Source organism: Hakea prostrata, chromosome 5 (assembly GCF_041222555.1).
Source record: "Hakea prostrata isolate BN-2017 chromosome 5, UWA_Hpros_2, whole genome shotgun sequence".
Lineage (NCBI taxonomy): Eukaryota > Viridiplantae > Streptophyta > Magnoliopsida > Proteales > Proteaceae > Hakea > Hakea prostrata.
Window position 1 is genome coordinate 2078004 of NC_142604.1, and position 27754 is coordinate 2105757.

The following is a 27754-nucleotide window of genomic DNA, read 5'->3' on the forward strand; positions in this document are numbered from 1 at the left end:
AAGTGAGAGACAAGTTTCCTTGAAACTTGATTGCTAATGTAGCAGCTTAACTTTCCCACCCCCAAGCCATTTTAAAATCCCACATATTTGGTGGAACTTTGTGGAAAAATTGGAAAAAGTAAAAAGTAAGACCTACCACTCACTTTTTCACAAAACATTTTCTTTCCTTTTCTTCTCCCTCACCCCACTACACATGGAACCACATGTTTTTTTTTTCCAATCATTTTTTCCCACTCCACCTTTGCAAACAAACGCAGCCCGCACCATCAAAGAGCTCTAGCCAACTGTAAAGCTTAATTGCATATTCAGTGGAGGGAAATGATTCTGTTTTTTTTTCTTTGTATTATGCTTTAGTTTATATAAAGGTTATCTCTCATTGCCAATAGTTGGATCAATTCACAAGCCCCATTTGTAGCCATCTGATCGTAGGATTTTTCTTTCTCGATTTGAATTAGTTGTGGTTTTCATATGGAGCACGATTGCCTATCCCGAACTCGGCGGAATCCTGTTTCTTCCTATAAACCGTCGAGTTCTTTCGTGGTCAAGACATTTATGGGTTTATTTCTAGACCCAGTCAGGACTGGGGCATTCAATCCGACCGTGGTTCAACCCAGTTGATTATTATTTTTATTTATCCAAAATTTTTATAAATTTGACATGATCTTTATCTTATTACATCTCTATAGAAGATTGTCATCGCCAGTTCTGATATTTAGTTGCATTCATCTTCATTTAGCGGTCCCCTAATTTTGTTCATTTACATTTTGATTGATTGGTATATGCACTCACAAGGTTATAATGACTTATCTCTCATTAATAATTGAGTACTTCCAAAGGAAGTTATTGGGTACCTTCATTCTAACCCTAAAATTTGGGGTGTTACAGATTGTGATAAGATATTGAAAATGGCGAGTTTCCTAGACTTTTGAGGCAATTGGATAATGACATTAAATAGAGACAATATAATTTTTTTTATTTTTTAAATAAGATAACATAATGTTTTACTTTGGATCCCTAACATCACAATCATCGAAATCGTCAGCACCTACGCATGGACTCTAAAAAGTCATGTATATATCTTTGTCAAGATGAATAACCTAACCGACGATAGAATATCACAAGTCACAAAAAATCTTCTATCGTGCACATTTCTTTGCTGTGTATATAATAATATACGTTCATTCCAAACAAAAGGCTGTACTTAAAGGTTTAATTTTGAAATAAAAAATAATCTCAATACTTTTTTAGTTTTTAAGTTTTCTTAGTCGCTTGTTTGACATATAAGTGCACTGTTTTGAAAGTAAATAATGTTTTTTTTGCTCCAATAAGGCTTGGTCCCCTTTATCCCACTCTAGCCTCATACATATTTGAAATACTCTCCCCCTTATCATCAACCTGCCCCGGGATACCACTGTTTAGACTCCATTACCCTCCAAATCCTTTACCACATCCTCTGCTTGGAACCTTCGTCGCTCCCCTCATCCCTATGTCCTCTGGTCCCATTTGGTTTGGTTTAAAGGCCACATCTCTAGTCATGCCCTCACCCTTTGGAGATCTCTTAACATTGTCCTCCCTACCCAAGCCTTCCTCATTAGTCGCCATATTCCCGCCAACTCCTGCTGATCTCTTTGTAGGAATGATTCAGAGGACATTGGCCACATTTTCTTCACTTGTCAATTATTCCGCCTCCTGTGGGACAAAGCCCTTGCATCCATTTGGCCCCACTTGAAACACTCACACGGGTTTATTCATGATTGGACTTGGATCTTGAGGTCTTTTCCTAGTCACTCCATTTGCGATAATCTAGGGCAGCTAGTCTTTGGTGTCTCCATCATCATATTTGGTAGGAGCGCAACCTAAAATTATAAACTTCCAAATCTTCATCCCTATACCAGATTTGGAAAACCATCTCCTTTGATGTATCTTCTAGATCAATTTCTCTCCCCCGTTCCCCTGTTGCTGACAACCCCACAAATAGGCTAATTGTTATTTTCTGGGGTCTCAATAGCTCGCTTATCCCCCTCTTGAGCTTTGTGCTCCCCCCTTTCGGCTCCCTTGTATTTTTCACTTGTTGTGTTGCTTGTGCTTCTAATATATTATTTATTCATAAGAAAAATGTTTTTTTGCAAGTCATATAATCCTATGATTTAATAATATACATGTCTAAACTACTCATAATATTTAGAAATTATCAATCAACATGTATTGATGCTTTCATACATGTTTTCTTTTCTTTGGTAATACGTTTGCAAAAGTTCTAGTGTGCCAAACAATAATCTCTTCCCTTTTTTATAATTAATTTTGATGAAAGCCTTTTTAATTACTTGAATAGTTGAACAGTCGAATATATTAATTAATTTTTAATTGTTCCCATTTATATTCAAGTTTTCTTTCAAAAAAAATTATATCACGTACTTTTCATCACTCTTTTGTTTTTCTTTGGGATGTATAAGAATCTGGATCATCACCCTTGTCGGGGAGCACAGAGTGCTCTTCGACCGTTTTACCACCACAAAATCAGTGGGACCCACAGCTGAAAAATATTAAAAAAAAAAAATTCTCATCACCCATCCCTGGCCCCCTGCATTTTGAGGTGAAAAAGCCATCGAGGAGCACAAAGTGATAGAAGACATTGTAATAGACCATAGATTTGAATTTGTCAAAAGTGATAGAAGATGACAACTACAAACGTTCATGAACAACATTGATCTGGCTCTAATTAAAACTCTTATTCAAGATATTTATGTCTTATCTTTGAATTTTACTCATCTCCAATTTTGTCCATATTTTGAAATTATGCCAATGATGTTGATCATTTGGCAGTTCAAGAAAGCAACTGGATCTCAGGAATCTTTCGTTTCTTCTTATTCTCATACCTTAAAGGTTTTAAATTTAAATAAATTACTATTCCACCAAAAAAACCAAAAAAAAAAACATTTCATATTGTTTTGAATTTCTTTAATGAATTGCCTTATGATATGACTAATTATATATTGATACAACATGAGAAGTGGACGCTAAAACATTTAAGTCTCAACACGTTATCTAACTAACTTTTTGGTGTATCATCTCGTTTTTAAAGTGATTTTAGATTACCGATTCAAAATATTTAGATTATGATTTTTTTTAAACTCAAATTCATCCATGCCAGCTTGCACGCAGCTTGACTGCATCTTAAGTGATAACATAATTAATATGTCATTCGCGATGATCGAATATATATGAATTTAAAAATATATTTTTTATTTGTAAATAAACAAACAAAACAAAAAGTACACAATTCGGTTGGAATCAAAGAATACATCATCTTCTACCCAAAAAGGGGGAAAAAACCCTTTGATTTTACTTTGAAGTTTTTAACACCTTTTATTTACTATGGTAACTTTTTAGCTCGAAAGAAAAAATTAGATTGAGCTCTCCAAGGTAACTATTGTAAATTAATTGTGGTTCTAATTATTGCACTGTATTAGCAAATCGGTAGGTTCATTGTATTTGGACGTGATCCATAAGTACACTTTGTTTGAATGTTTTTTGAAGAGTAAGTAGAAAAAAAAACAAAATTTTTAATAAAATTATAAAATATAAATTTATTTATTTGGATTTAGATTCGATGGACGAGATAATGTAGATAATCTTATGTGATTTAATGAAGATATTAGAAAAAATATATTGTATTTATCATAGCATCCACATTTTTCTACACGATTTCTTTTTATTTTCTATTTCTACCCCACTACTTTTAAGTTATCGGAGGAAAAAAAAAAAAATCTAAATTTCTAGCTACTAAATTTTTGGTTGTAATTTTTTCTTTTTCTATAAGGGAGACTAATAGCTGTGTTGACTTGCTGGCAAGAAAAGTAGTCTATGTGTCGAGCAGGATTGACTGGCATATTTTTGCATTTTGATTATCCATTATGTAACTTGAATGTTGTTGCGTTTTCTTTTTTGAAATGAATGTCGGTTTACCGGAAAAAAAATAGAAAAAGAAAATGCTCCCTTATGCTTTTGAACAACACAATAAGAGTGTGACTGAGGGTGGGTCACTAAAATCCGATTCTTTTTATTTTTTTTATGTTTTATATTAATGTTTTCATAAATTCTACTGTTGTATTGTGAAGTAAGGAAGCGTCAGGAAAAAAAACAAGTGATCGAGACTCCTACGAGCAGATCTGATGTATATCATTCCATGTTTGTATTGTGAGGTAATTGTGCATGGTTGCGAACGGTTCGTCTCTCAAAAGTATGAAAACATATTTTCGAAAATAGAAGGTCGTAATTGACCTTTAATGCACAGTATCCAAGCAATTTCTCATTTCAATTCATTTTTCTCTTATTACAAACAAAAAGAGGGTAATGTAAGAAAATTATCAAGTCTATTTTTTTTTTTTAACATGTGTGGCATGTGTTTCAACATTACATCAAATGGTTAAAATTCATTTGTCTGTCACATCAATCAAGTCTTTCTTTTTCTTTTTGTGTGAATCAATCAAGTCTTTCATATAAATTGTAAATGAATTTCAATCATATGATATAATGTTAGGCCACATGGCACGCATCTGGAAATGGACCTGATACTGATAATGGTCTAACGCAACGCTTTGGATTCCGTGCCCGATACGGCCATACCTCCATGAGGTTGTAGCGTGTGTTTGCTCTGGTCAAAGTCATGTCAGAAACGGCAACACAAAAGGACCACAAAATAATTAATATATTTTAAACAAACAAAAGTTGTTAGAACCCTACTGTGGGGCCAGACTTCCTATAATCTAGCGGTATAAGTCGTGTGACACTTCAAATCTTTTGTTTCTTGGTAGCAAGTGTGACCCTTGGATGGATTTTTCAGCATTCGGGGTTGAGAGAATATTCTAATCCGACGTTCGATAAAGGTGAAAGGTTGTCTCGAGATTTTAAACGTCGAAGCAGAATAGTTTTCCCTTTGCTTTCTTGTTTTTTTTTTTGGGAAAGATTTCTCTTTGCTGCACTTTCGTAGTATACCAGTAGCTCAAGGAAGCTCTTCTCCCGCCGGCGTTCCGGCCACTGTGGATGCACAGAGAGAGAGAGAGAGAGAGAGAGAAAGCAAAGCAAGGGTGAAGAGTTGCTAACTGGTATAATGGAGTCGGAAGAGCAAAGCAAGAAGGTGGAGACGGCGAGAGCAGAGAGATCGGTTTGGCTGATGAAGTGCCCGGTGGTGGTGTCGAAGTCATGGCAGGCACAGAGCTCCGATTCTCGCTCCGTCGCCAAGGTCGTCCTCTCCGTCGATCCTCTCCGTTCTGACGATCCCTCTGCTATTGAGGTAGTTAATCTGTGGTGGTTGGTATTTGGAATCCTTCACAAGTATTGACACTTAGAACTGAATTAACAAGCATTCTGCTAGAACGATTTATTTGAATTAGTTAATGACACTGAAATTAGGGGTCCCTTCCAACATCTAAGCATCAATTCCATTGCTTTCAAATGAGATTTATCTTGACATGATAAATATCTACGAGTTTAAAGTGACATGAAATGGAGTACTTACAGGTTTTGTGTCTTTCGTGCTAAAAGGTCGAGTACCTTCATGTGTTTTTGTTGAATCACTACAGTTTCCTTGTTTTTCTACTTCTCTTGATTTGCATACTAAGAATCTTCCTTGACTCTTCCGAGTCTTTATTCTCAATTCAGAACTTAAATGTTGCTTCAACCTGATAATCTCATTTATATCTCTATCTGTTATCAACAAATCATCATCATATAGCAGTGGGACATATAAGTGAAATCAAAGAGTTTTCTAAAATATGCGCAATAATCATACTTTCACCTGCTGTAACCAAAACCTGTCATAACATGATCAAACCTTTTATATCATTGTCTAGGAGATTGCTTCAAATCATCTAGGGACTTCTTCAACGAAAATACTTGGTCTTCTTTTCTGTCAACAACATACCCTGATGTTGTTGCATATAATTTTTTTCTTCAATTTCACCATGCAAGAGTTCTGTTTCACATTGAGTTGCTTCAACTGCAGATTATATATGCTAACTAAATTAAGCAGAACACGAACACAACTATCCTTAACTGCAGGTGAGAAAGCATTATTGGAGTCAACTTCATGACCTGACTGTAGCCTTCTGCATTCTACTGTTCCTACTTTCTAGTATCTAGAATTTTCAACCCCTTTGACAGATTCCTTTTTCTTGTAGACTCATCAGCAACCAACAATTTTCTTGCATATAGGCAGCTTGATAGGCTCCTAGGTCTGATTTTTATGAAGAGATTCAAACTCCTCATTTATGACAATCAACCACTTTGTGGGATCAACTGAACTAGCTTCTACATATGTCATAGGTTCACAATTTTTAATTGCACTTGCAACAGACAATGCATAAACAACAACTGAGCATGTTCTCTTTTTTGTGGTAGTCTAACATTTCTTCTTGACCTATTTTTGGCAATGTTATGCTTTTTCTTGACACCCTTTTAGCATCTTCTTTTTCTTCTTTTTTTTTCCTTTTATTTATTTTTTTTTTTTTATAATTTCAATGCAAATAGGTAGTTAAACTCAAGTAGATCGTGTGTTGTTTAAAAGATGGATCACTTATTTCAAACTCCACCTTTCTACCCATAATTTATTTGGCTTTCATTACTTTGAATGTGTGTTCCTTCTTCAGATGCAACATGGCCGATCAAAAGTAACATGTTTGCAAATAATAAATTTGGAGACTTTGGATTAGGACATTGCGGCCTGAATCCCTTCACCCCAGATCCATATCCAAGAAAAATACACTTCTTGGCCCTAGGTTCTGGTTCCCATCATTCACTTGTGCATAGGTAGGACATCCGAAAGATCTTAAGTTTTGGCAGTCAGCAGACTTACCTGAGGCATGAGCTTGAGATTATCCTTGGGCCATGAACAATCTGATATTGGATGATGCTGTGCAGTTGATTAGAGATTTTCATTTTGTGGAATCTCTATTACTCCTAATACAGTTCCTTGTTTTTAAACCTTTTTGATGGGAAGGCTTAATATATCTACTTGGCAATACACCTGCTTAACCGAGTCCTTTCCCAATTGAATGTGTTTTCTGTTGATTTTCATTTGCTAGCTACCAACCTCATCCACCAACCCATCTCTATAACCTTTTTGGATACTTGGAAACACTGAAGGAGTAATCTACCTGGCAAAATGTACAAATTTAAATTTAAAATTGTTCATGATCGGGCAGATGATGAAGTGGTGATACTTGACGATAAAGAGATTCCTCAGAGTGATTGTTTTAGGAACCTAGGTTCAATCATAAGTAAAAGAGGTGATTTAGAAGATGAGGTTTCCCAAAGAATTAAAATAGGGTGGATGAAGTGGAGAGGTGCATCCGGGGTCTTATGTGATCGGCGTATTCCATTAAAGCTTAAAGGAAAATTTTATAGGACTGTTGTCCGACCAGCTATGATGTACGGTGCAGAGTGTTGGGCTGTTAAGAAGAATCATATAGATAAACTCAGTGTAGCAGAAATGAGGATGCTAAGATGGATGAGTGGCAAAACTAGGATGGATAAGATAAGAAACAATCATATTAGAGTTGGTCTGGGAGTTGCTCCTATAAGTGATAAGCTTAGAGAAAGTCGTTTGAGGTGGCACGGCCACGTTCAACGGAGACCTATAAATGCTCCTGTTCGGAGAAGTGATATAATCCATATTGAAGGAACTAGAAGAGCTAGGGGTAGACCTAAGATAACCTTAGGAGAAGTGGTGAGAAAGGATATGTATAGCTTAGGCCTTGTATCTAGCATGGCCTTGAACAGAACCGATTGGAGGGCAAGAATCCATGTAGCCGACCCCATTTAGTTGGGAAAAGGCTTATTGTTGTTGTTGTTGTTGTTGTTCATCTCTTGGAATTTCATTCTATTTTTAAAAGTATTAGCATTTAACTTTAACTTCTTTTGTTATCCTATTTTGAAGCATTCACGATGGATTTAAGATTTGGAGTTAAATTTTTTTTTTTTTTTTTTTGTCATTATCCTTGTTAATAACTTTTCCTGCTTTTTTTTACAATTTCTTGATTGATTGTCAGTTCACAATGGAATTGGCTGACACTGAGCCTGCAAATATGCCAAAGAACTATTCCTTGAATATGTTTAAAGACTTTGTCCCAATGAGTATTTTCTCCGAGACTAATCAAGGTGAGATAATGTTTCTTCTTGTTCAAAGAATTGAATTTTATATTCATTTTAGTCAAATTTAATGAAATATTGTATGAAGTCCTTTTTTGTTTTATTTATTTTTATGTTTTTACCTATAGTTATAATTTCATTAGTGGAATATTAATGAAGAAAAGTTATGTATAACATTTCAACTGTCTATGGAATGACTTATCTTACTGTCAACGATGCTATTTTATGTCTTATCTATTTAAAACTGTTGTGACATTATCTGGATACCATACAACTGTGTCAAATGATCATTTGTACTTCTAAGAATCTACCTGGTTGGTTTACTGGTGGTAGAATCTATTATTTTCCATATGTGTGTGATAAGATCCCATAAATCGAATGCAAAATTAATATTATTTAATTGATAGAATAACGAAGAATAATGATAAACTAGTTACAATGGTGCCAGTCACCCCCACAGCACATTGCTGCTCCTCAGCCTACGGTTGCCCAAACACTCACCTTAATAATCCCCTTACGGCAAAAGCTACTCTAACCTATTATCCTCCCCAATACTAATACCAGATAGTTCCCTAAATTAACCCCTTGACAATTCTGTCTGCAAATCTCTTTTATTCAGTAGTAAATATTCTGCAAATCATTCACAATATTCTACCTGTCCCCAAATCTCTCTTATTCAGTAGTAAATATTTTGCAATATTTTGCAATATTCTGCAAATCATTCTTTATTCAGCAACCTCCTTCTCAGGATCAGATCTGATTTCTTTCCCTAATTGTTGTTCGCCAAATATTCAGCAAATCATTCCCCTCCCAATATAGCATAATACTGTGATCCTAGGGTTCTATCACTGTGCTTTTTTTTAATGACCGTCCCCCTTGGTTCCCTTAATATTTATGATCTCCATGTGTGTCCTTTTATAATATTGTTGTATCATAGTTCTTTTAGTTAATGTAGCTGGATCAACTTTTATTTTTATTTGTGGAAAATTGTGCTTAAAAATGATTTCCTTATGATTCTATCTGTTTCTCCAGTTTCGCTCTGTTTCTTAATGTCCAGTGTATCCATTAGGCTTGTAAGTCATGATGGGTATCTTAAAATTGTCTGATCACTCTTGATGCTGGAGCACTTTCTGTGGATCATCCTAGACCCAGATCGAGAACTGGATCCAATTGATTTTTGGAGTCTAGTCGGATTATAGGAATTTATTTTTTTTATTGGGCATTGTGTGTGTGTGTGTGTTTGTTTGTTTGTTTTTTTATTTATTTTTTATTTATTGTGTAATGTAGGATTTTCCAATTTCTTTGTTCAAGTTTGTTTCCTAGTTGAATATGTTTCCTTTGTCGCTTTTAAAATAGCTCGTATTAGCGCAAATTTTAGAATTTTCAAATGGATGGGTTCTTGTATTGGCAGTTTGGGTGTCATTTCTTCCTCTCTCTTGCCTTCTCCTTCTCAGTAAGAGTTCCCTTCCTCTTTGCCCCCTTTAGTCACCTTCCTGATTTTGTCTTCTATTTGTAAGTTACCCTTCCCTCACTTATATGTGGCACTCTACCTAGTCTTTCTCTTCTTTATAGTTTGAAGTTCTGGTGATTAACAAGGTCACTATTGTCTTCTAGCATTGCCTATTTTTAACAGGTGGGTGCATAGCGAACCCAATAAGGTATTTGGAGCCTGGTCCTGCATCAAATCTCCTGGTTATATACATACACATACTTAGATTTATCATAACCAGTCTGTAACATACCTTTATCTGATTCATTTATTTATGCTGTGTTTGGGCTCATTAGTGATTGGGCAATTGCAAGATGAAAATTTGGGAGGAATTAAATCAGTGACTGGAAAACATTTTTTCAGTTGGCTCAGCCTTTTTTGACTGAAGGATGGCCAATACTAGTGCTTCCCGATGGATTTTATTCTAAAAACGTGGTAAATAAAAGGATGGGTGTCAAATTATGTTTTCATGTTCCCCTGATGGTTCTTTCTGATATCAATGTTATATTTTATCCTGTGGGTGCCTCTTGCCTGAATTCCATGAACACTGTTGATACTGGTAAACATATTTATCTAGAGGAATCTTCTTGAGGGGTGCCTAAAAATCTTCACCTTTTTGCTTTTTGAGCACAACACACTTTTTATCCTTTCCATATCAATGAGGATAATACTGTCATTTTACATTAATAGTTCATTAAACTCTGAATAAAATGACTTCCAATTTCTTCTGAGAACTCTTTTCAACCATTACACTAATTACTAAATTAAATATCTTTGGGGGAATGAGTCAGGGGGAAATTAGAAGGAGGTGTTAAGTTCTAAGCACAACTACAGAGGTGTCACTCAGACATCACTCAAGTGAATCCTAAACATTTCATCAAACTTGATTTTAAGTAGGTAGTAATAGATAAGTGGGAGATGCTTCAAAAGAAATGTAGGATAATCTTACTTATGTATATTGTTTTTATCCAGTTAGGTATATCACTAGAATTTCCTTCTTTAACTACTGTGGAGCTTGGAATTACCTTTTATTGAATTATAAATTGTTCATTGGGTTTACAGAGAAGTTCAGTGGCTTTCTTCCATTGATGTCAAGAGTCGCTTAGTCATCTAGGAAAGTCACATGATTTGAGTCCCATTCTTCTTCAGTATAGTTGTAAGGTTAACATCTAGGCATCCAGGCACCTTCGTCTCTTTGTTGGTGCTGCCTTGGTTTTGGACCCTCTCCAGTGCCTTGGATCACCTAGATGCCGAGGCAACTATGTTTCCACCGATGATATACAATTATCATGTTGTTTCCGCCAAAATGTGCTTTATGTTTCTGTGGAAGATTGGACTGGAAAAGATACAGTAGGTAGTTTGTGATTATCAAAATTGAGCTCCAGTATTTCCCACTAAGCCTGAAACTTCAGTTTCTTTTTGAGTTTTTCCAATTTTCAGCCCCATATTGTTGCCTTACCGAGGTCCCCTTTTTAAGCTAAACTTGCCATTAGTTTTGCTTTCTTTGTTTTTTGGAAGGTTGCAGGAGTCATGGTATTTATCTGTATAAAAGGATTGCCTAAATGTGGAGATGCTGTTGCTTGTGTCTAAAAATGCTAGGCAAGTGCACATGTCGCAATCAAGTAGTAATTAGTAAGTAGAGTATTGATCTCACAGAGAATTTTATCTTCAAATATTAATGTAAAAGGAAGACTAATTTAAACAAAAATGACAAAATGACTGTGTGATTAAAAAACTAAATGAATGAAAGAAAGGTGAAATACGCAAAAGATATTAAATGAAAAATATGCAATAGAAGGAACTATAGTAAATGGTATGAGTGTTGGGAATCAATTTCCCCTCCCCTGAATTGATATTGTGGATACTATAGCAACACTGCAGCACAATGTATATTAAAGAACCTGGAACGAAATTACACACGGGTATCTTCCAATCCACATATGCTTTAGCATCCTAATTCAAAATCCAAATATTCCTATGGAGAAATGAAATGAGAATGCAAATTATGCTAAGTTCCAATTATGGCGACGTGAGGTAGGTGAGTATTCCTACCCTATCCACTAAATAGCTAAACTCAAATAAGGATTAAGCTAACTCACGCCATTCAGCATTTATCTAGACTTAATTAACTTTCCAGTTAACTAAAATCACAGCATTCATTCATGGATGATCAGTCAATAAATGAAATTATTCATAAACTAACATGCTGAATTCATTGATAGTAGATCGTGCTACAGTAAAGCTAAATAAAACTAGATAATTACAGCATCAAAACACAGGTTCAGGTACTCTTATCATCCCAACACAATAAGAACTTAGCTCATATCAAAGTTTAAAAGCAGATAAATATATACAATCTTTAATATAGTTCAGCTAGAGTATGAAGATTTAAGAATTATAAAACCAAAATTAGAAAACTAGGAGATGCTTCCACACTGCTCCAGCTTCCTATTTCCAGCAGGTATGCCTCTTGCACGAGTTCCAGCCTTCTCTTCTTAGCCCTCCGCAATCTCTTCCTTGCTGTCCTCTTTAGCTCATGTGCCTCTGATATGGAGAAAATATGATCGAACCGGGTTCATACCGGTTCGACCCTCGACCCCGGTCGAGATAGAGGGAATCGACTCGCTCCCGAGCGAACCGGATCCAGAAGATGGCTTGCTGAGGAAGAAAACTTATTCAGCTACAAGCACGCCCTAATTCAACTTATGAATTAGGTTAATTACCCTAATGATGGCAGACTCAAATTGACGGCTGCGGCTAATCATTATCGAAGGGATAATCATCGCATAACCTAAAGGTTATCTCAGGAGTCCTCTACTAGTCCAAATTAGTAGAAGTCTATCGCTCAACGGATCTAACTGTTAAGATCCAACGACTACCCGAAGAAGGCTCAAGTGCATCCAACGAAGGAGATTCAAAGGTACACTCTATATAAACCTCACTGCCATACGAGGTGAGGGACTCAGATTTAGATACATACTGGTAGACGTAAACTATCAGAGGCTTACGATCTAGATTACCTTTCCCAGTTCTTTATTCCTTAGCTCTGTGCTTCTAGCAGAGCCGTTTGTGATTAAGTTCATCAACTGACGTAGCCTTCGGAGGTGGACTCCCGACCCCCACGGTCGGGCCACATCTGATGCTTTCGTTTTGCAGGTCATCACGAGGAGATCTAATGGCTGAGCAGATTTTGGACGCATCATTTGGCGCCGTTTGTGGGAAAGACTTGTGAAGCCATGGTGACTAGATTGGCAGCAGCCGCTGCACAACGCGATTCCGGTGTTCAGATCCCCGGAGTGAATAATCTAGATGTTCCCCAGGGAAGCCAAAATCCTATCGAAGTAGATGGTGGTCAGGGAGGACGTAATCCTCCTGATACATTCCAAGATCAATTGAATCAAGTAAAGATTCAATGCTTGGAGGTGAGCCAAGCACTCCGCATGCTCACCAGACGGTATTACCACAAGAGCCTGACCATCGCGATCCAGGGAGGCGCGCGTTACCATGTGATCAACCGCATGATCAAAGATTGGCTGAAGACCGGAATATCGGTCAGAACTTTTATGAAGGCGACTGAGGACCTATACGAGTTGACGATCAACCTAGGCGGGACGATCGGTTCGACAGACCGCAGGAAAGTACAACCGATTCAAATACAAGGTTGGACACAGGGGTGAGAACTCACTCACCAACTGTTAGAAGAACCGCTCGTGATGATCGAGCAATTCGCGACGAGCGGAATGTTCGGGAAGGACGGGCTGTTCGTGATGATCGAATAGCACGTGATGATCGTGTTAATCGAGGCCGTGATCATATCGCTGAAGATCACCCGACCCAGATTGGTCGGAATTGGCCAACATCAATCGAGAGTTAGGGCGGTTGGCTAAAGGCGGGATGACCGAGGATATTTACTCAGTCATTCGGAAGACCCCCTTTGCCGAGCCAATTGCGGGATATCAGTTTCCCCATAACTTTCGTTTGCCTACCTTTTCTACATTCGATGGCTCCGGAGATCCAACGGCCCACATTGGCTATTATCGGCAGACCATGGCGAGTTCGAGTAATTCGACGAAATTTTATGCGGGGTTTTTGGTTCATCTTTAACCGGAGCAGCACAAAAGTGGTTTTCGAACCTCCCCTCTGGAAGGATCGTAAACTTTGATGAATTGGCGCGCAAATTCATAGGGCGATTCCACAGTGGAATACAAGTCAAGAAAACGGAAGAAACCTTGTTTACTGGCAGACAAGGAAAGAGCGAATCAATCAGAGAGTTTCTGAAAAGATTCAATAAAGTAACGATGGAGATAGAAAATTTGGATGAGCAAGTAGCCAAAATTGCTCTATTCACTGGACTCACTAACCGGAAACTCCTGGAGTTATTACTACAGGATATGCCTTCAACTTATGCTGAGTTGGTACAGAGATGCCAGAAGCAGGCCGAAGTCATGGAGATACTAGATGCGCGCCAAGGAGATAACAAAGTCTCCAATAAGGAACAGAAGGCTCCTAAGCAGAAGTAGAAGCCAAAGAAAAATGTCCGTGATCGGGTTGGAAAATCTCAGGCTTGGCGCCAGAGGTCTCCCGGTAAAAGTGAATATACTCCATTGAATGTTCCTCGGGCTGATATTCTAAATATCATCAAAAGGAAAAATATTTTGAAGTGGCCACCTAAAATTCTTTTGAAACCTGGGGAGCAACAGGATCGAGAAAAGTATTGCTGATTCCACAAGGACTATGGTCATTATAAAAATGACTGTCGTCATCTGAAAGCAGATATTGAGAGATTAATATCTCAGGGACACTTGTCCAATTTTGTTAGCAGAAGGAGGGAGGAGCCACGTGAGCCACGCGCGGCTGCTCCTAAAAGGGATCGTTCGGTTAGTTCAGAACGATCAAGGGAGGCTCCGAAGTCTAAGAAGGGCAAGGAGGTGACGGAAGCTACTCGGTCACCTATCCTTACCATTTTCGGAGGACCAGAGCCCGAGTCACTCCATAGTTTGAAGACAAAATCTAAATTTGTCGGAACCGGAGAGACGCAGAAGCGAAAGAAGCTGAATGGTGACGATTCTATAACCTTTGGCGAGGACGATGAAAGAGACGTTTGTTTACCTCATGGTGATGCCATAATCATCAAGGTAGAGATTGCACGTCGGGAAGTGCATAGAGTTTTGGTTGATACAGGGTCTACAGTTGACCTAATTTCTTATGAAGTGTATCAAAAACTGAAGGTGGATGAGGACTTGATGGAGCTTTCATCCACGCATCTATATGGTTTTGCAGGGTCGTCTGCGGTTGCGGAAGGATCTGTCCAGTTGGACTTATCTATTGGAAGTTTTCCTAGGGAAACAACCGTCCGAATCAATTTTTTGGTGGTTCGGGAGCTGCCAGCTTACAATGTTATCCTTGGGCGACCATCTTTATCCAAGATAGGTGCTATTGTTTCGACAAAACACCTGAAGATAAAATTCCCGACTGACATGGGAATTGGTCAAGTTTCCTCTGACCAGAGGATCTCTCGGCAATGTTACGTTGCCTATTTAAAAGACAAGGAGGGCCCGAGGAAGGTGACTGCCCTACCTATAGAAGTTCGAGACGATCGGGAAGAAGCAGAAATGCAAAGGCCCGAACCAGTGGAGAAGCTGGAGCAAATCCAACTGTGTACCGAGGATAAGAAGAAGATTACTTATATCGGTCCGAACAGTGGAGGAATTCAAAGATGAGTTGAAGTTATTTCTTCAACGAGAATAAAGACATATTTGCATGGTCTGTTGAAGACATGCCGAGAATCGATCGGGCTGTCGCAGAGCATAAACTCGGATAGATCCGAAGGTGAAACCAAGTGATACATAAAAGGAGAAATTTCTCCATTGAAAAGTATGAAGCCGTTCGGGGCGAAGTTGAAAAACTGAAGAATTCTGGTTTTATAGAACCAATTGAATGCCCAACTTGGTTAGCTAACGTGGTAATTGTAAAAAAGGCGAATGGGAAGTGGAGAATGTGTACAGATTACACAGATCTCAACAAAGCTTGCCTTAAAGATTTTTATCCGTTGCCTCGGACTGACCTCTTGATAGATGCGACTGCAGGATATGAAACTCTAAGTTTCATGGATGCCTACTCAGGGTATAATCAGATCCTTATGAATAAGGAAGATGAGAAGTTTACGGCTTTCATGACTGATCGTGAAAGCTACTACTATATAGTCATGCCATTTGGTCTGAAGAACGCAGGAGCTACATATCAGAGGGCCGTCAACAAGATTTTTAAAGATCTGATAGGAAAGAATGTTGAAGCTTATGTTGACGACATGCTAGTGAAGAGCTTTACAAAAGCAAATCATATTGCGAGATTTGATCGAGGTATTCTCATTCTATGCGAAAATATCAAATGAAGCTGAATCCAGAAAAGTGCGCCTTTGGAGTTTCCTCGGGCAAATTTTTGGGCTTCATGGTGTCATAGAGAGGTATTGAGGCTAATCCTGCCAAAATACAGGCTCTGATTGATATGGAGGCTCCCAAAACTGTTCGTGATGTGCAGTGTTTAACAGGGAGAGTTGCCGCTTTGAATCGATTCATCTCCAAGTCTGGAGAAAAGTGTTTGCCATTCTTCAAGGCACTCAAAGATTTGAGGGGCAACAAGGAGTCAAAATGGACCGAAGAATGCCAGAAAGCTTTCGAGGAGTTAAAAGAAGCACTCGGACAACCGTCGATCTTGTCCCGACCAGAGAAGGGGGAAATATTACAGCTATATCTAGCGACATCCCTTTCAGCGGTCAGTGCAGTACTTGTTCGTGAGAAAGATAAAAAACAGTGGCCGATTTACTATGTGAGCCACGTATTGCTAGATGCGGAGACACGATATTTGCAGATTGAGAAGCAGGCTCTAGCTCTCATGATGGCCGCCAGGAAGCTAAGGCCATACTTTCAGGCTCATCCAATTGAGGTGAGCTTTAAGCCCAGAACGGCAATCAAGGCTCAGGCGTTAGCCGATTTTGTAGTAGAAACTACTGCACCAGTGGAGTCCACCATTGAGGATCCCATTATACCAACCACTTGGGAGGTATATGTGGATGGTTCGAGTAATAAAGATGGAGCAGGAGCTGGAATTCTATTGAAAAGTCCAGCAGGATTTATTATTCAATATGCTTTGAGGTTTGCATTCGGAGCAAGCAAGTAATAACGAAGCAGAATATGAGGCTTTGATAGCTGGACTTCGGTTGTCAAAAGCATTGTCTATAGCAGATGTTACTATTTATAGTGACTCTCAACTTATAGTCAACCAAGTTCAGGGGGAGTATGGTATTAAAGAACCACGCTTGCAGAAATATCAAGAGATAGTGCAGGCATTTCAAAACTAGTTTCGGAATTTTAAGATATTGCAATAGCAGATGTTACGATTTATAGTGACTCTCAGATTTCGAGGACTGAAAATTCAGTGGCAGATGAGCTATCCCGACTAGCCAATGCCAAAGAAAAAAATCTAGACCCTTCGGTCTATATTGAAGAGATAACATTTCCAAGTTATCATGAGAAAGAAATTTCTTATATTGAAGCAGAGCGTTGCTGGATGGATCCGATAATTGAGTATTTGAGAGATGACAAATTACCTGAGGATCCGAAAGATGCAAGGTTAATCAAGATACGATCGGCGAGATTTGTCATTCAGAATGGGAGACTATACAAAAGATCTTATTCTGGACCCCTTATGAGATGTATAGGCCCCGAAGGAGCAAAGTCAGCTTTGACTGAGGTTCATGAAGGAATTTGTGGGGCTCACATGGGTGGACGAGCCTTGGCCCATAAAATTCTAAGACTTGGGTTATATTGGCTTAAGATCCAAGAGGCTGCTATGGAGTATGTTCGTCGATGTGGCAACTGTCAAATTCATGCTACAGTATCGAAGCGCCCGGCGAAAACCATGACTTCAATTCTAGATCCCATTCCCTTTGCGATGTGGGGAATTGATATCATGGGCAAATTCACCAAGGCGTCAGGCGGACGGGAATATCTGATAGTAGCAATTGATTACTTCACGAAATGGGTTGAAGCCAGTGCACTGGCAGCAATTACTGAGAAAAAAGTGGAGAAATTTGTGCTTGAGTCAATCATATATCGCTTTGGGATTCCAAAGATTATCGTCACTGACCATGGTACTCAATTCGACTGTCCGCAATTTGAGCAATTTTGCGGAACATATATGATCGAGCATCGTATGTCCTCAGTGGCATACCCCCAGAGCAATGGACAAGTAGAGGTTACTAACTGAACGCTACTGGAAGGAATAAAGAGAAGACTCGAAGGCGACAAGGCTTCTTGGGTCGAAGAACTTCATAACGTACTGTGGGCCTATAGAACTACGGTTCGAACACCCACAGGAGAAACTCCATTCAGGTTAGCATATGGATCCGAAGCATTGGCACCGGTGGAGATAATGGCGGGGACATTACGGGATCGAGAGTTCGAGGAAAAAGCAAACGAGCAAGGATCTGCTTGATAGTCTTGATCCGTTGGACGAAGTTCGGGCAAAGGCAATAGCACGAACTCAACATTATCAAAGAAGGATAGCGTCTCATTATAATACTCGAGTGAAGAATCGTCGGTATTTAGCCGGAGATTTGGTGTTGAGAAACACCTTAGCTTCCGACCCGCGTCACCAAAGAAAATTGGACCCTTCCCCGGGAAGGACCTTATATGGTTGTAAAACCAGTTGGTTCGAGAGCTTACAAGCTGAAGAACATCAACACCCAGAAAGAGTTGGATCGTTCGTGGAATGCCAGGCATCTCAAAATTTTTTATCCTTGATGATGATTTCAATTTTGTTAGTGATGTAAACATTTTCAACTCAATCAATGCAATTTTTGGCTTTCAACAAATTATCTTTTGATTGGGGGGCATCATACACCACATTCAAGAACAAGATTCAACTATAAGGCATCGGATGAAAATCCGTGTGGGTCCTTCAACACTTACGGAATTTTTTCGGAATCTCTTAAGTCGAGGCATCGGATGAAAATCCGAGTGAGTTCCTTCTGCAAGGCGTCGGTTTGAAACTCGAGTAAGTTCCTTCAAGACTTATTGAATTTTCGAATTATCCTTAAGTAAAGGCATCGGTTTAAAACCCGAGTGAGTTCCTTCTCAGACTTATTGTATTTCTCCGGAAATCCTTAAGTAAAGGCATCGGTTTAAAACCCGAGTGAGTTCCTTCTCAGACTTATTGTATTTCTCCGGAAATCCTTAAGTAAAGGCATCGGTTTAAAACCCGAGTGAGTTCCTTCTTAGGCTTATTGTATTTCTCCGGAAATCCTTAAGTAAAGGCATCGGTTTAAAACCCGAGTGAGTTCCTTCTTAGGCTTATTGTATTTCTCTGGAAATCCTTAAGTAAAGGCATCGGTTTAAAACCCGAGTGAGTTCCTTCTCAGGCTTATTGTATTTCTCCGGAAATCTTTAAGTAAAGGCATTGTTCTAAACAACTAAGACCTAGTACAACAGCGATTCAAGTGGCTAGCAAAGTTCAAGATGAAGTTAATTTCTTATTTCTTCAAAAGACCAGAAGAGGCCGGTCTCAACATCAAACATAAGATTACAAGAGCTGGATACAATCTTCGGTCCAAAAAGAAAGTCATCATCGATGATCATTAAAGAAGTCATACAAGATCGGCACAACTTTGCTAGAACAAACACATGGGTCAATCATTGGTATGGATTCAAGGAAAAGAGGAGGAGAAATGAGGATTACAAAAAACATTTCAGTATGTATAAAATCCTCCGCAATTTCATACTCTTTGTCTAGCTTGTCCAGGAGAAGTATGGTCTTCGACCAAACTTGCATTCAAGGCGAGCTCGTCATAATTGAATTCTTTCAAGGGAGAATAAACAGGAGAATCTTCCAGATAATGCATAATATTTGGATCAGAAGGCGGAGGATCAATCTTATTTTTGGTCCAGTCAGGAGGAGGAAGGCCCAGTTTGGTAAATACTTCAGGATGACAATCAGCACTGTAGGGAGTCGTATCAAAATGAGGATCCTTCCTTAATATTGATTCTCATACTTCGTTCTCACCATCCTGGTACGTCTGCAAGTTATAAGCATTCGGCATATCAACAAAGGGTTTACTGTGTAAATACTTGAAGACGCAGGCTCTGAGAACATCAGTTGGAAGGGATTCGGGCAAAGGAACGACAGCTTGCCTTTGGGGTAACGTTTTAGATCCTTTGGCTCCTGACTTTCCAACTCCTCGCTCCAGGTGTTGAATCTTCTCCCTGGCATAATCCAAGTCTGACCGAAGACGATCGATCACCGAATTCTTTTCTCCTACAACCTCCCAAGCTAGTTTCCTAAGGCGAGCAATCTCAACATCTTTAGCTTCAGAGATTTCCCGAAGCCTGGAAACTTCATTGCTCAACCTATTGAGCCTAGAGGCTGCTTCCACTTGGTTGTGGAAGTTACCAGTAAGACTCCTGCAAACAACTTCCGAGTTAAAAAGGAGCAGAAGAGTAATATTCATAATCAAAAGATAATGAAGAAAGACTTACATTACCAGTGACTTCATAAAGACTTCATCTGGAAGTTTGGAAAGAACTGCGCTCTCAGAAGTCATTCGAGCAGCAGTGCACCATTCCAATGCTTTGTCAAACTCGTTTGACACTAATTCGGGTGAAGGATGAGAAGGATGAGCTACACCAAGAGAAGGATGAGCTGCATCACTTGTCACTCGACGGCGCTTCCTGGTGGCAAAATCCTCCAACTCCAAAGGAGAGGAAGAGGATGCCAAACAAGCACTAGAATTGGAAATAGGAGCAGCACCTGCTGGGACCACACCTTCATCAGACGCCAACATAGTTGCCTCAGATGCCCGAAGAGTCTCCTTCGGGGGTGCACCAACGGTCTCTGCAGTAAGGGCGTCAGCAACGCCATCAACAACGGAGTGATCAAGATCTTCCTGGGAAGAACGAGCGATCACTTCAGGCAAAAGAGGCGTAGGGGCGGCATCAATAGAAACTGTGGGAATCTGACTTGAAGATTCACCAACAGCAGTCGCCTTACGCTTGGAGGATTCACTAGTTGAAACCACCTCACTGGCTCCAACCACCGCCGACGGAGCGATTTTCTTACAAGATTTCGCTCTGATAAAGTTCGGGTTGATCCTGGGAGCCACTATATAAACAGAAAAACCGTATCAGTACAGATATCCAACAACAACGACAACAAGGGAAAACCCTAGTTCTCTGTCAAATGCCCAAACCCGATTAACTAAACCCCAAGTACTACTACTGTGCAGTTTACTCAGGGGGAAAGGGGGAAAGAGATGAATAATCAAAAAACTCACTTGTTCAGAAGTTGATAGAGTTATTGTTGGAGTATGAGGAATACAGAAGCAAGCAGGAGGACGAAATGTCGCTTTAGCAAATCTAACTTGCAGATAGCAGGATAGATGGAGAGTACCCACGAAGGCTTTAAATAGCCTCAGGTATTAAGATGACGGTTGAGAGCTAAAGACAACCAATGGCCCAGATCGAAATGACGCTTCGAAATCCGTAACAAGCAAGATCAACGGTCGTAGGGAGGCCACATGGAAACATGTGGAGGTGAGCACCCGATGCAGGGATACCTCCAATCGTCGCACCGCCATTGTGATAATGGATGTATTACCGATTCATTGGAAACAGTGAATGGTATACCAAAGCAAGGAAACGTTTGGACTTCGCGGATACCAGAAGGGAAACGTGCGGACTTTGCAGTAAATGAAGGAGTGGGGAAGATTAATGCATCTTTCCAAAACATATCTTCATAATATCTCTACAAGATTATTATTCGTCGAGGAATGTGAAGTTAAGTGATAAGTTTTATCATTTATATTTTATTCAAGACAAGATTTCAGCAGGAGACGAGGAAATAGTAAGGCCAACATGAAAAAGAAGTGTCTATTCATTAGCAAGGAGGTCAATCTTTACAAAAAAAAAAAAAGATAACTCCCTAAGCCTCTTCTTCATTGGTGCCCGAGGAGCCTTGGTCAGAAGGACTTTTCTCAGGATCCTAAGAAGAGCCTTCCTCAAGATTAACGTTGTCAGAGTCTTTTTTAGCAGCAGCTTGTGACTCGGCTTGTGACTTTTCCTCTGGAAGTGCCGACTCGTCAGCCAGATATGCTTTATATTGTGGGTCAGCTGGAAAAGGATCATCTTCTTCCCGAGCCCGGCTCCGGGAGATCCATGCCTAATTTCCCGAAGACCTCTTTATGGCACACCTCACGAAAGGGAGCGATATCGAAGGAAGGGATTGATGCGAGAATTCGCTCCCAAACGTCATTACCGCCCCAAGCGATAAGCTTGGACGTTGTAAGCACCCAATAGGCGGGAGAAAGGTTTGTTTGTTCGGGTATTTCCGAACACAATCCTTTCGAAGCTCTGGCTTGATGTGCTCGGGTTTGCTGGGAATCGCCAACTTCAAGTATTCTTCGTTCTCTATACATTTAAATTCAAGTCTGTCACCAAACAACGTGGCAGCTTCTTTTTGCTTTTTGTCCTCGTGCTCGGCAGCAACAGCACGAGCCTTGGAAGCATCAAGGGCCTCCTTGAGGGAGATCACTTCTTCCTCATGCTTTCTTTGCAGCTCCTCGGCAGGCTGCGATCGGCCGGTCTATCTCAGAATTGGCTTTGGCCAAATTCTCTTCACAGGTCTGCAGCAAGGAGCTATTGCGGCCAACCCGGCTCAATGCTTCCATGTGTTGATAGAAGCTCAACACAACATTCCTGGGAAGGCAGAAATTATCAGAAGAAGTCATGAGAAATTATGAAAAAATAAGTAAGCAAGAAGACCGGTACCTTATGGATTGACTAACAAGGGCAACGTCGTCCAGGGTTTCAAATTCCTGGCGATCAGAAGGAACAAGACTGAGGGAGCTCCACTCTGCAGCTTTCTCAGGATCCTGTGTCACCCTGTCAGTCAACTTCAGGGTCCACTGGGGGGTGAAGACCTCACAATCTGCAGAATTTTTGGATTTTTTGAGGGAGGAAGCATCAACTGTATCATGCCTCCTTTTGGTTCGGGCCGAGGAGGCTTCTTCCCTTTACCCGAAGCATCAGCCACGAGCCTGATATTCCTGATACCCCTATAAGAGGGGTCGGGAGAGGGAACAGAAACCTCTTGATCAACGGTCAAGGCTCTAGGCGATCGTTGCTCGGCTGTCACAACGGCTTTAGCGGCCTTCACTCGCAAGTTCTCGAGGTTCATTCTTGGAGGCATTGCAAAGAAGAGCAAAAGTCAGAATTGAAGACGTATCACTTCAGTAAAATTAAAAGATGATGGTTAGAAGCTCACAATGAGCCAAGCCCCAGTACTGAAGAATGGAGTTATACTCCTCCTCAAGTCCATGTATCTCTTGATACCATGGAATGGATTTGATCTTCCTGATGGCTGCCTCGTCTTCTTTGGATAAGGGTAGGCCTCAGTTATTCTCAGAAGAAGAAGTACACCGCCTCCAGACGGTCGGGAAGTTAAGATCTGATGGAGGCGCTCGACAGAAAAAGTATCGTTCGCGCCAACTTTGTGGTTAGAAGGGCAAGTTCCTTTGACAAGGATGATGCCCCTCCAATCAAGTTCAGCCTTATTGCGTTTGGACAGAAAAACCCATCCAGGAGGATGGGAGATAGAAAGAACATGAAAATGCACAAAAAGAGAAAGAGATGGCGTAATGCTAAGTTCAAAACACAAACCCAAGAAGCCGAAGATGAGACGCCAGCTATTGGGAAGGAGCATTCCGGGACAAATGTCCCAATGATTCAGAACTGCTGAGAACAAAGGATTAAAAAGGGAAAGCGAACCCCGCTTTCCGGTGCATCTATGTACGAGAGAAAATTCACCCGAAAGGGTTGAATCAACCCTCTCATCGGGATGGGGAGCCCTAACCGATAAGAGGAAGGAAAATCAAAATCTTGGATCGCTGAAAGAAGGGTTTCCTCCTTGAAAATGGAGGGAACAGAGCCAGGCCCGCCATCGGACCTGGAAGTTTGAGGCTGCCTAGAAGACTCGGCAGTTATCCTAGAAGTCTTGGAAGATCCGGACTCGGGAAGGACGAAGGAGTTTCGGTTTTTCTCTCTAAACCTTTTTGAGAAACTTCAGCAAACTCGCGCCAAAGGACAGTTAGGGTTTTGTTATCACTATCCGACTGTTCGGAAGGAGAAGCAAAAGCTTCATTACCACTACTATTACTAAAACTGGATACTAGAGAAACCCTATTATCCGCCATTACTTGTTTCAGTAAGGTACAAAAAGAAAAAGACCAGTAAACTTACTGATTCAGTGAGGCAAAAGCTTGAGAGCGGGGAAGGCGCGAAGCGACGACAAAGGTTCAAATTCCGGACAGGAAGAATGAAACCTACGAAGACAACGAACTGCTTTTAAAAGCACCCACACGAGTGTTCTGGAATCTGAACGATCGAGATTGATTCAAAATCAACGATCGAGATTAGAAGACGTTTTGAAAGTTTGAACTCACGAATCCAAAACAGGCATTCGGAAACCGTCGCTTGGATTACGTGAGCCACGACAGATCGACTGCAAGGATACACGTGGCCTTACCCTCACAACGCTCGAGGAAAAGTGACCACCGCATTAAATGTGATATGACATTTAATGGAACACGCAGAGACTATTGCCTGACGAAGAACCCAGTTAAAAACCAAGCCCTCGGGATCGACCGAACGCTTGGTCTGGGGGGCTCGTGATATGGAGAAAATATGATCGAACTGGGTTCATACCTGGTTCGACCCTCGACCCCGGTCGAGACAGAGGGAATCGACTCGCTCCCGAGTGAACCGGATCCAAAAGATGGCTTGCTGAGGAAGAAAACTTATTCAGCTACAAGCACGCCCTAATTCAACTTATGAATTAGATTAATTACCCTAATGATGGCAGACTCAAATTGACGGCTGCGGCTAATCATTATCGAAGGGATAATCATCGCATAACCTAAAGGTTATCTCAGGAGTCCTCTACTAGTCCAAATTAGTAGAAGTCTATCGCTCAACAGATCTAACTGTTAAGATCCAACGACTACCCGAAGAAGGCTCAAGTGCATCCAACGAAGGAGATTCGAAGGTACACTCTATATAAACCTCACTGCCATACGAGGTGAGGGACTCAGATTTAGATACATACTGGTAGACGTAAACTATCAGAGGCTTACGATCTAGATCACCTTTCCCAGTTCTTTATTCCTTAGCTCTGTGCTTCTAGCAGAGCCGTTTGTGATTAAGTTCATCAACTGACGTAGCCTTCGGAGGTGGACTCCCGACCCCCGCAGTCGGGCCACATCTGACGCTTTCGTTTTGCAGGTCATCACGAGGAGATCTAAGGGCTGAGCAGATTTTGGACGCATCAGCCTCTCTTTTCATTTCCCCCAAAATTTTCTTAAGTGATAGGGTAGAAAAATTGGTTGTAAGATTAGTACATTCCCTTCTGTTATCAAGGGCTGAGATCCTTCACGTATTGACAAGAAGAAAGTCCAATTAGTTAGCCCTTTTTAGTCATTTCACTAAGTGGTACCACGTGAGTTCAATCTGGGAATATTCTACTCCGTAATGCTGCAGCATCTTTACAGCAAAGTGAGAAGACATGTTCTTTGTTCCTCTTGTATGTTTCATGTCATATCTTCATCCTATATTATTCTTTTCCTACAAGACCAAGAGAAAGAGGGCTGATCAATTCCATCCATTAATTCAAGAGAAATTCATGCATGAATGACATAAAAGACCATTACAAAATTTAAAACACTAACACTTGGTAAAATGAAATTTAATTGCAACTAACACTAAAACAAAGATAAAAATATTCTTGAATCAAGCTATCTCAAGTATAAAATTGCTAGAATTAACTCTATTTCATAGAGTTATCAAATGCGCAAATTTTCATACTATGAATTTAGAATTCCTGTCAAGAAAATACATGTTCATTCAGCTTCTTGTGGTCGTCAGATGTATAGGAGGATCCATCTAGGCAGAATTGTATGTTAGTTCCATAGGTGCCTGGAAATCTCTCTAGCCAAAGGTGTGTATATCTGTAGATGCACATTGCTAGTAATCGATATGTACATAAGGAGCTGCATCTCTGATAGAACATTGTCACCTAAATTTTTTCTGATCTGATTGAGTAATGCATGCTTTCTTGGTATTTTCTCTGAAGATCTACTTTAGAACTTCTTGTCAACCTGGTAAAGCTAGCAAAGCACTTTACAGAAGATTTTTTTTCTTTTCTTGTAGGAAGGGTCGCTGTTGAAGGAAAAGTGGAACATAAATTTGACATGAAGCCCCGTGATACCAATATTGAAGAGTATAGGAAATTGTGTCGTGAAAGGACAAATAAATCCATGATTAAAACTAGACAAATACAGGTTGCTGTTTAACATTTTATTTTCCTACATGCTTGCAATTGAAGTTAGTATCTCGCCTCCTTTTCTTTAATCTCTACCTCTGTCTGGAAAGGTAATTGACAATGACCGTGGAGTACACATGAGGCCAATGCCTGGAATGGTTGGGCTGTCCAATTCTAAGGTACTTGCATTTATTTTACCTTTCTTGTGTTATTTTGTGTCATTGCTATTGACCTAATTGCCTAATATTAAGCTTTCGTTCTTCGACCTAATTTTCTCTAGTTTTTTAAGCCCACCCCCACTTTTTCTGAAGTAAGGAGACATCTTGCTTCTTTTTTTTTTTTTTTTTTTTGGGGGGGGGGGGGGAAGCATTAGTTACTTTATCAAAAGAAACCAATTTGTCCTCATGACCTAAATTATGGAAGGGTATAAATCTTAAAGATCCCATCGCTTATTGATTACTGTAAAAGCATTTCTTTTATATGGGGTTTTCGCTGTGATTTGGTCAGGATAAGAAGAAAGCAACACCTGTTAAAGGATCAGAAATGAAAAGAACAAGACGAGATCGTGGGGAACTGGAAGACATTATGTTCAAGCTCTTTGAGAGGCAACCAAACTGGGCATTAAAGCAGCTTGTCCAAGAGACTGACCAGCCTGCGGTATGTTTTATAGTGCTAACTTTTCACATGATTTTGCAAGAACAGTAAATTCATGAGTCTCATGGGAAGCAATCAATGCTTGTCATGGGTGCGTTATATGCTGATTTCTTCATATGAAGAAAACCCCCCTAATACTGACGAGTTAAAAAATGATGAAAATATCAGATTCACGAAAAAAGTTATCTCAGGAAGCTTTTTATTTATTATTATTTTTTAATGTACTTCCAACCCAAAGTCTCTCTCTCTCGTGCGCACACACACACACACACAATCTTCCCATTATTGAATAGATAAAATTTGTCCATACACATTTCACAAAAAAATGGTTTATGCACACGCATATACTTCCTTTAATTGAATAGATAAGTTTCTACACACACACACACACTTAATGACAGGCCAGTTGTGTAGTTGAACAGCTATTTTGTCTTTCTTTGCAGCAATTCTTGAAAGAGATATTGAACGAGCTGTGTGTGTACAATAAGAGGGGAACAAATCAAGGAACTTATGAGCTAAAGCCAGAATATAAAAAATCCGCTATTGATGGTGATTCTATATAAAGAATTTTATGGGGTACCCTCAACTGAATATGCATGATAGAATGTTTCATCGAGGAGGGTTCACCTTGGGGTGACACATACTTAGAGATTTGTGACATAATAATGACCCAATTGAGGCAAGGAAGAATATAGATTTACAAAAACCAAATAAGGAATAGAGGGGCACACAGAATGATTGTTACGAATCTGAGCGTAGCCCATTTGATGCATGCATTGTCTTGGCTGCTCAAATTACCCCTATGTAATTTTTAAGCGCATTATGGCCTGTGAAAGTTTAGTAAGGCTGACTTTATCCCAGTATATCAGATGTTTTGAACTGGTTCCACTTTGTCATCAACAAGGAGGATCACAATTACTTTTTTGGTGTATGGTGCTTTGTTATGTGAACTGGTTTTTAATCAGATGTCTTGAACTGTTCTGCTTTATTTTGAACTAGAGGATCCATTTGCATTCTTAGTTAACATTTCATAGTTGAGCTTGGCATAACATTAGCAATAAGGAAGGAAGAAGAAGAGAAGAGAAAGAGAGGAGGGGG

The 27754-nt window shown here is 39.8% G+C and overlaps 1 protein-coding gene across 1 annotated transcript; it reads left to right on the plus strand.

The window, feature by feature from the left end:
- Positions 1 to 4970: 4970 nt before the first annotated feature.
- Positions 4971 to 27519, plus strand: LOC149014345 (transcription initiation factor IIF subunit beta-like). The gene is made up of 6 exons (XM_089155227.1): positions 4971 to 5293; positions 8049 to 8157; positions 25891 to 26021; positions 26113 to 26181; positions 26510 to 26659; positions 27100 to 27519. Exons 1-6 carry the CDS (start codon positions 5111 to 5113, stop codon positions 27217 to 27219), a joined length of 762 nt encoding a protein of 253 aa, XP_089011353.1. The 5' UTR covers positions 4971 to 5110; the 3' UTR covers positions 27220 to 27519.
- The last annotated feature ends 235 nt before the right edge of the window (positions 27520 to 27754 follow it).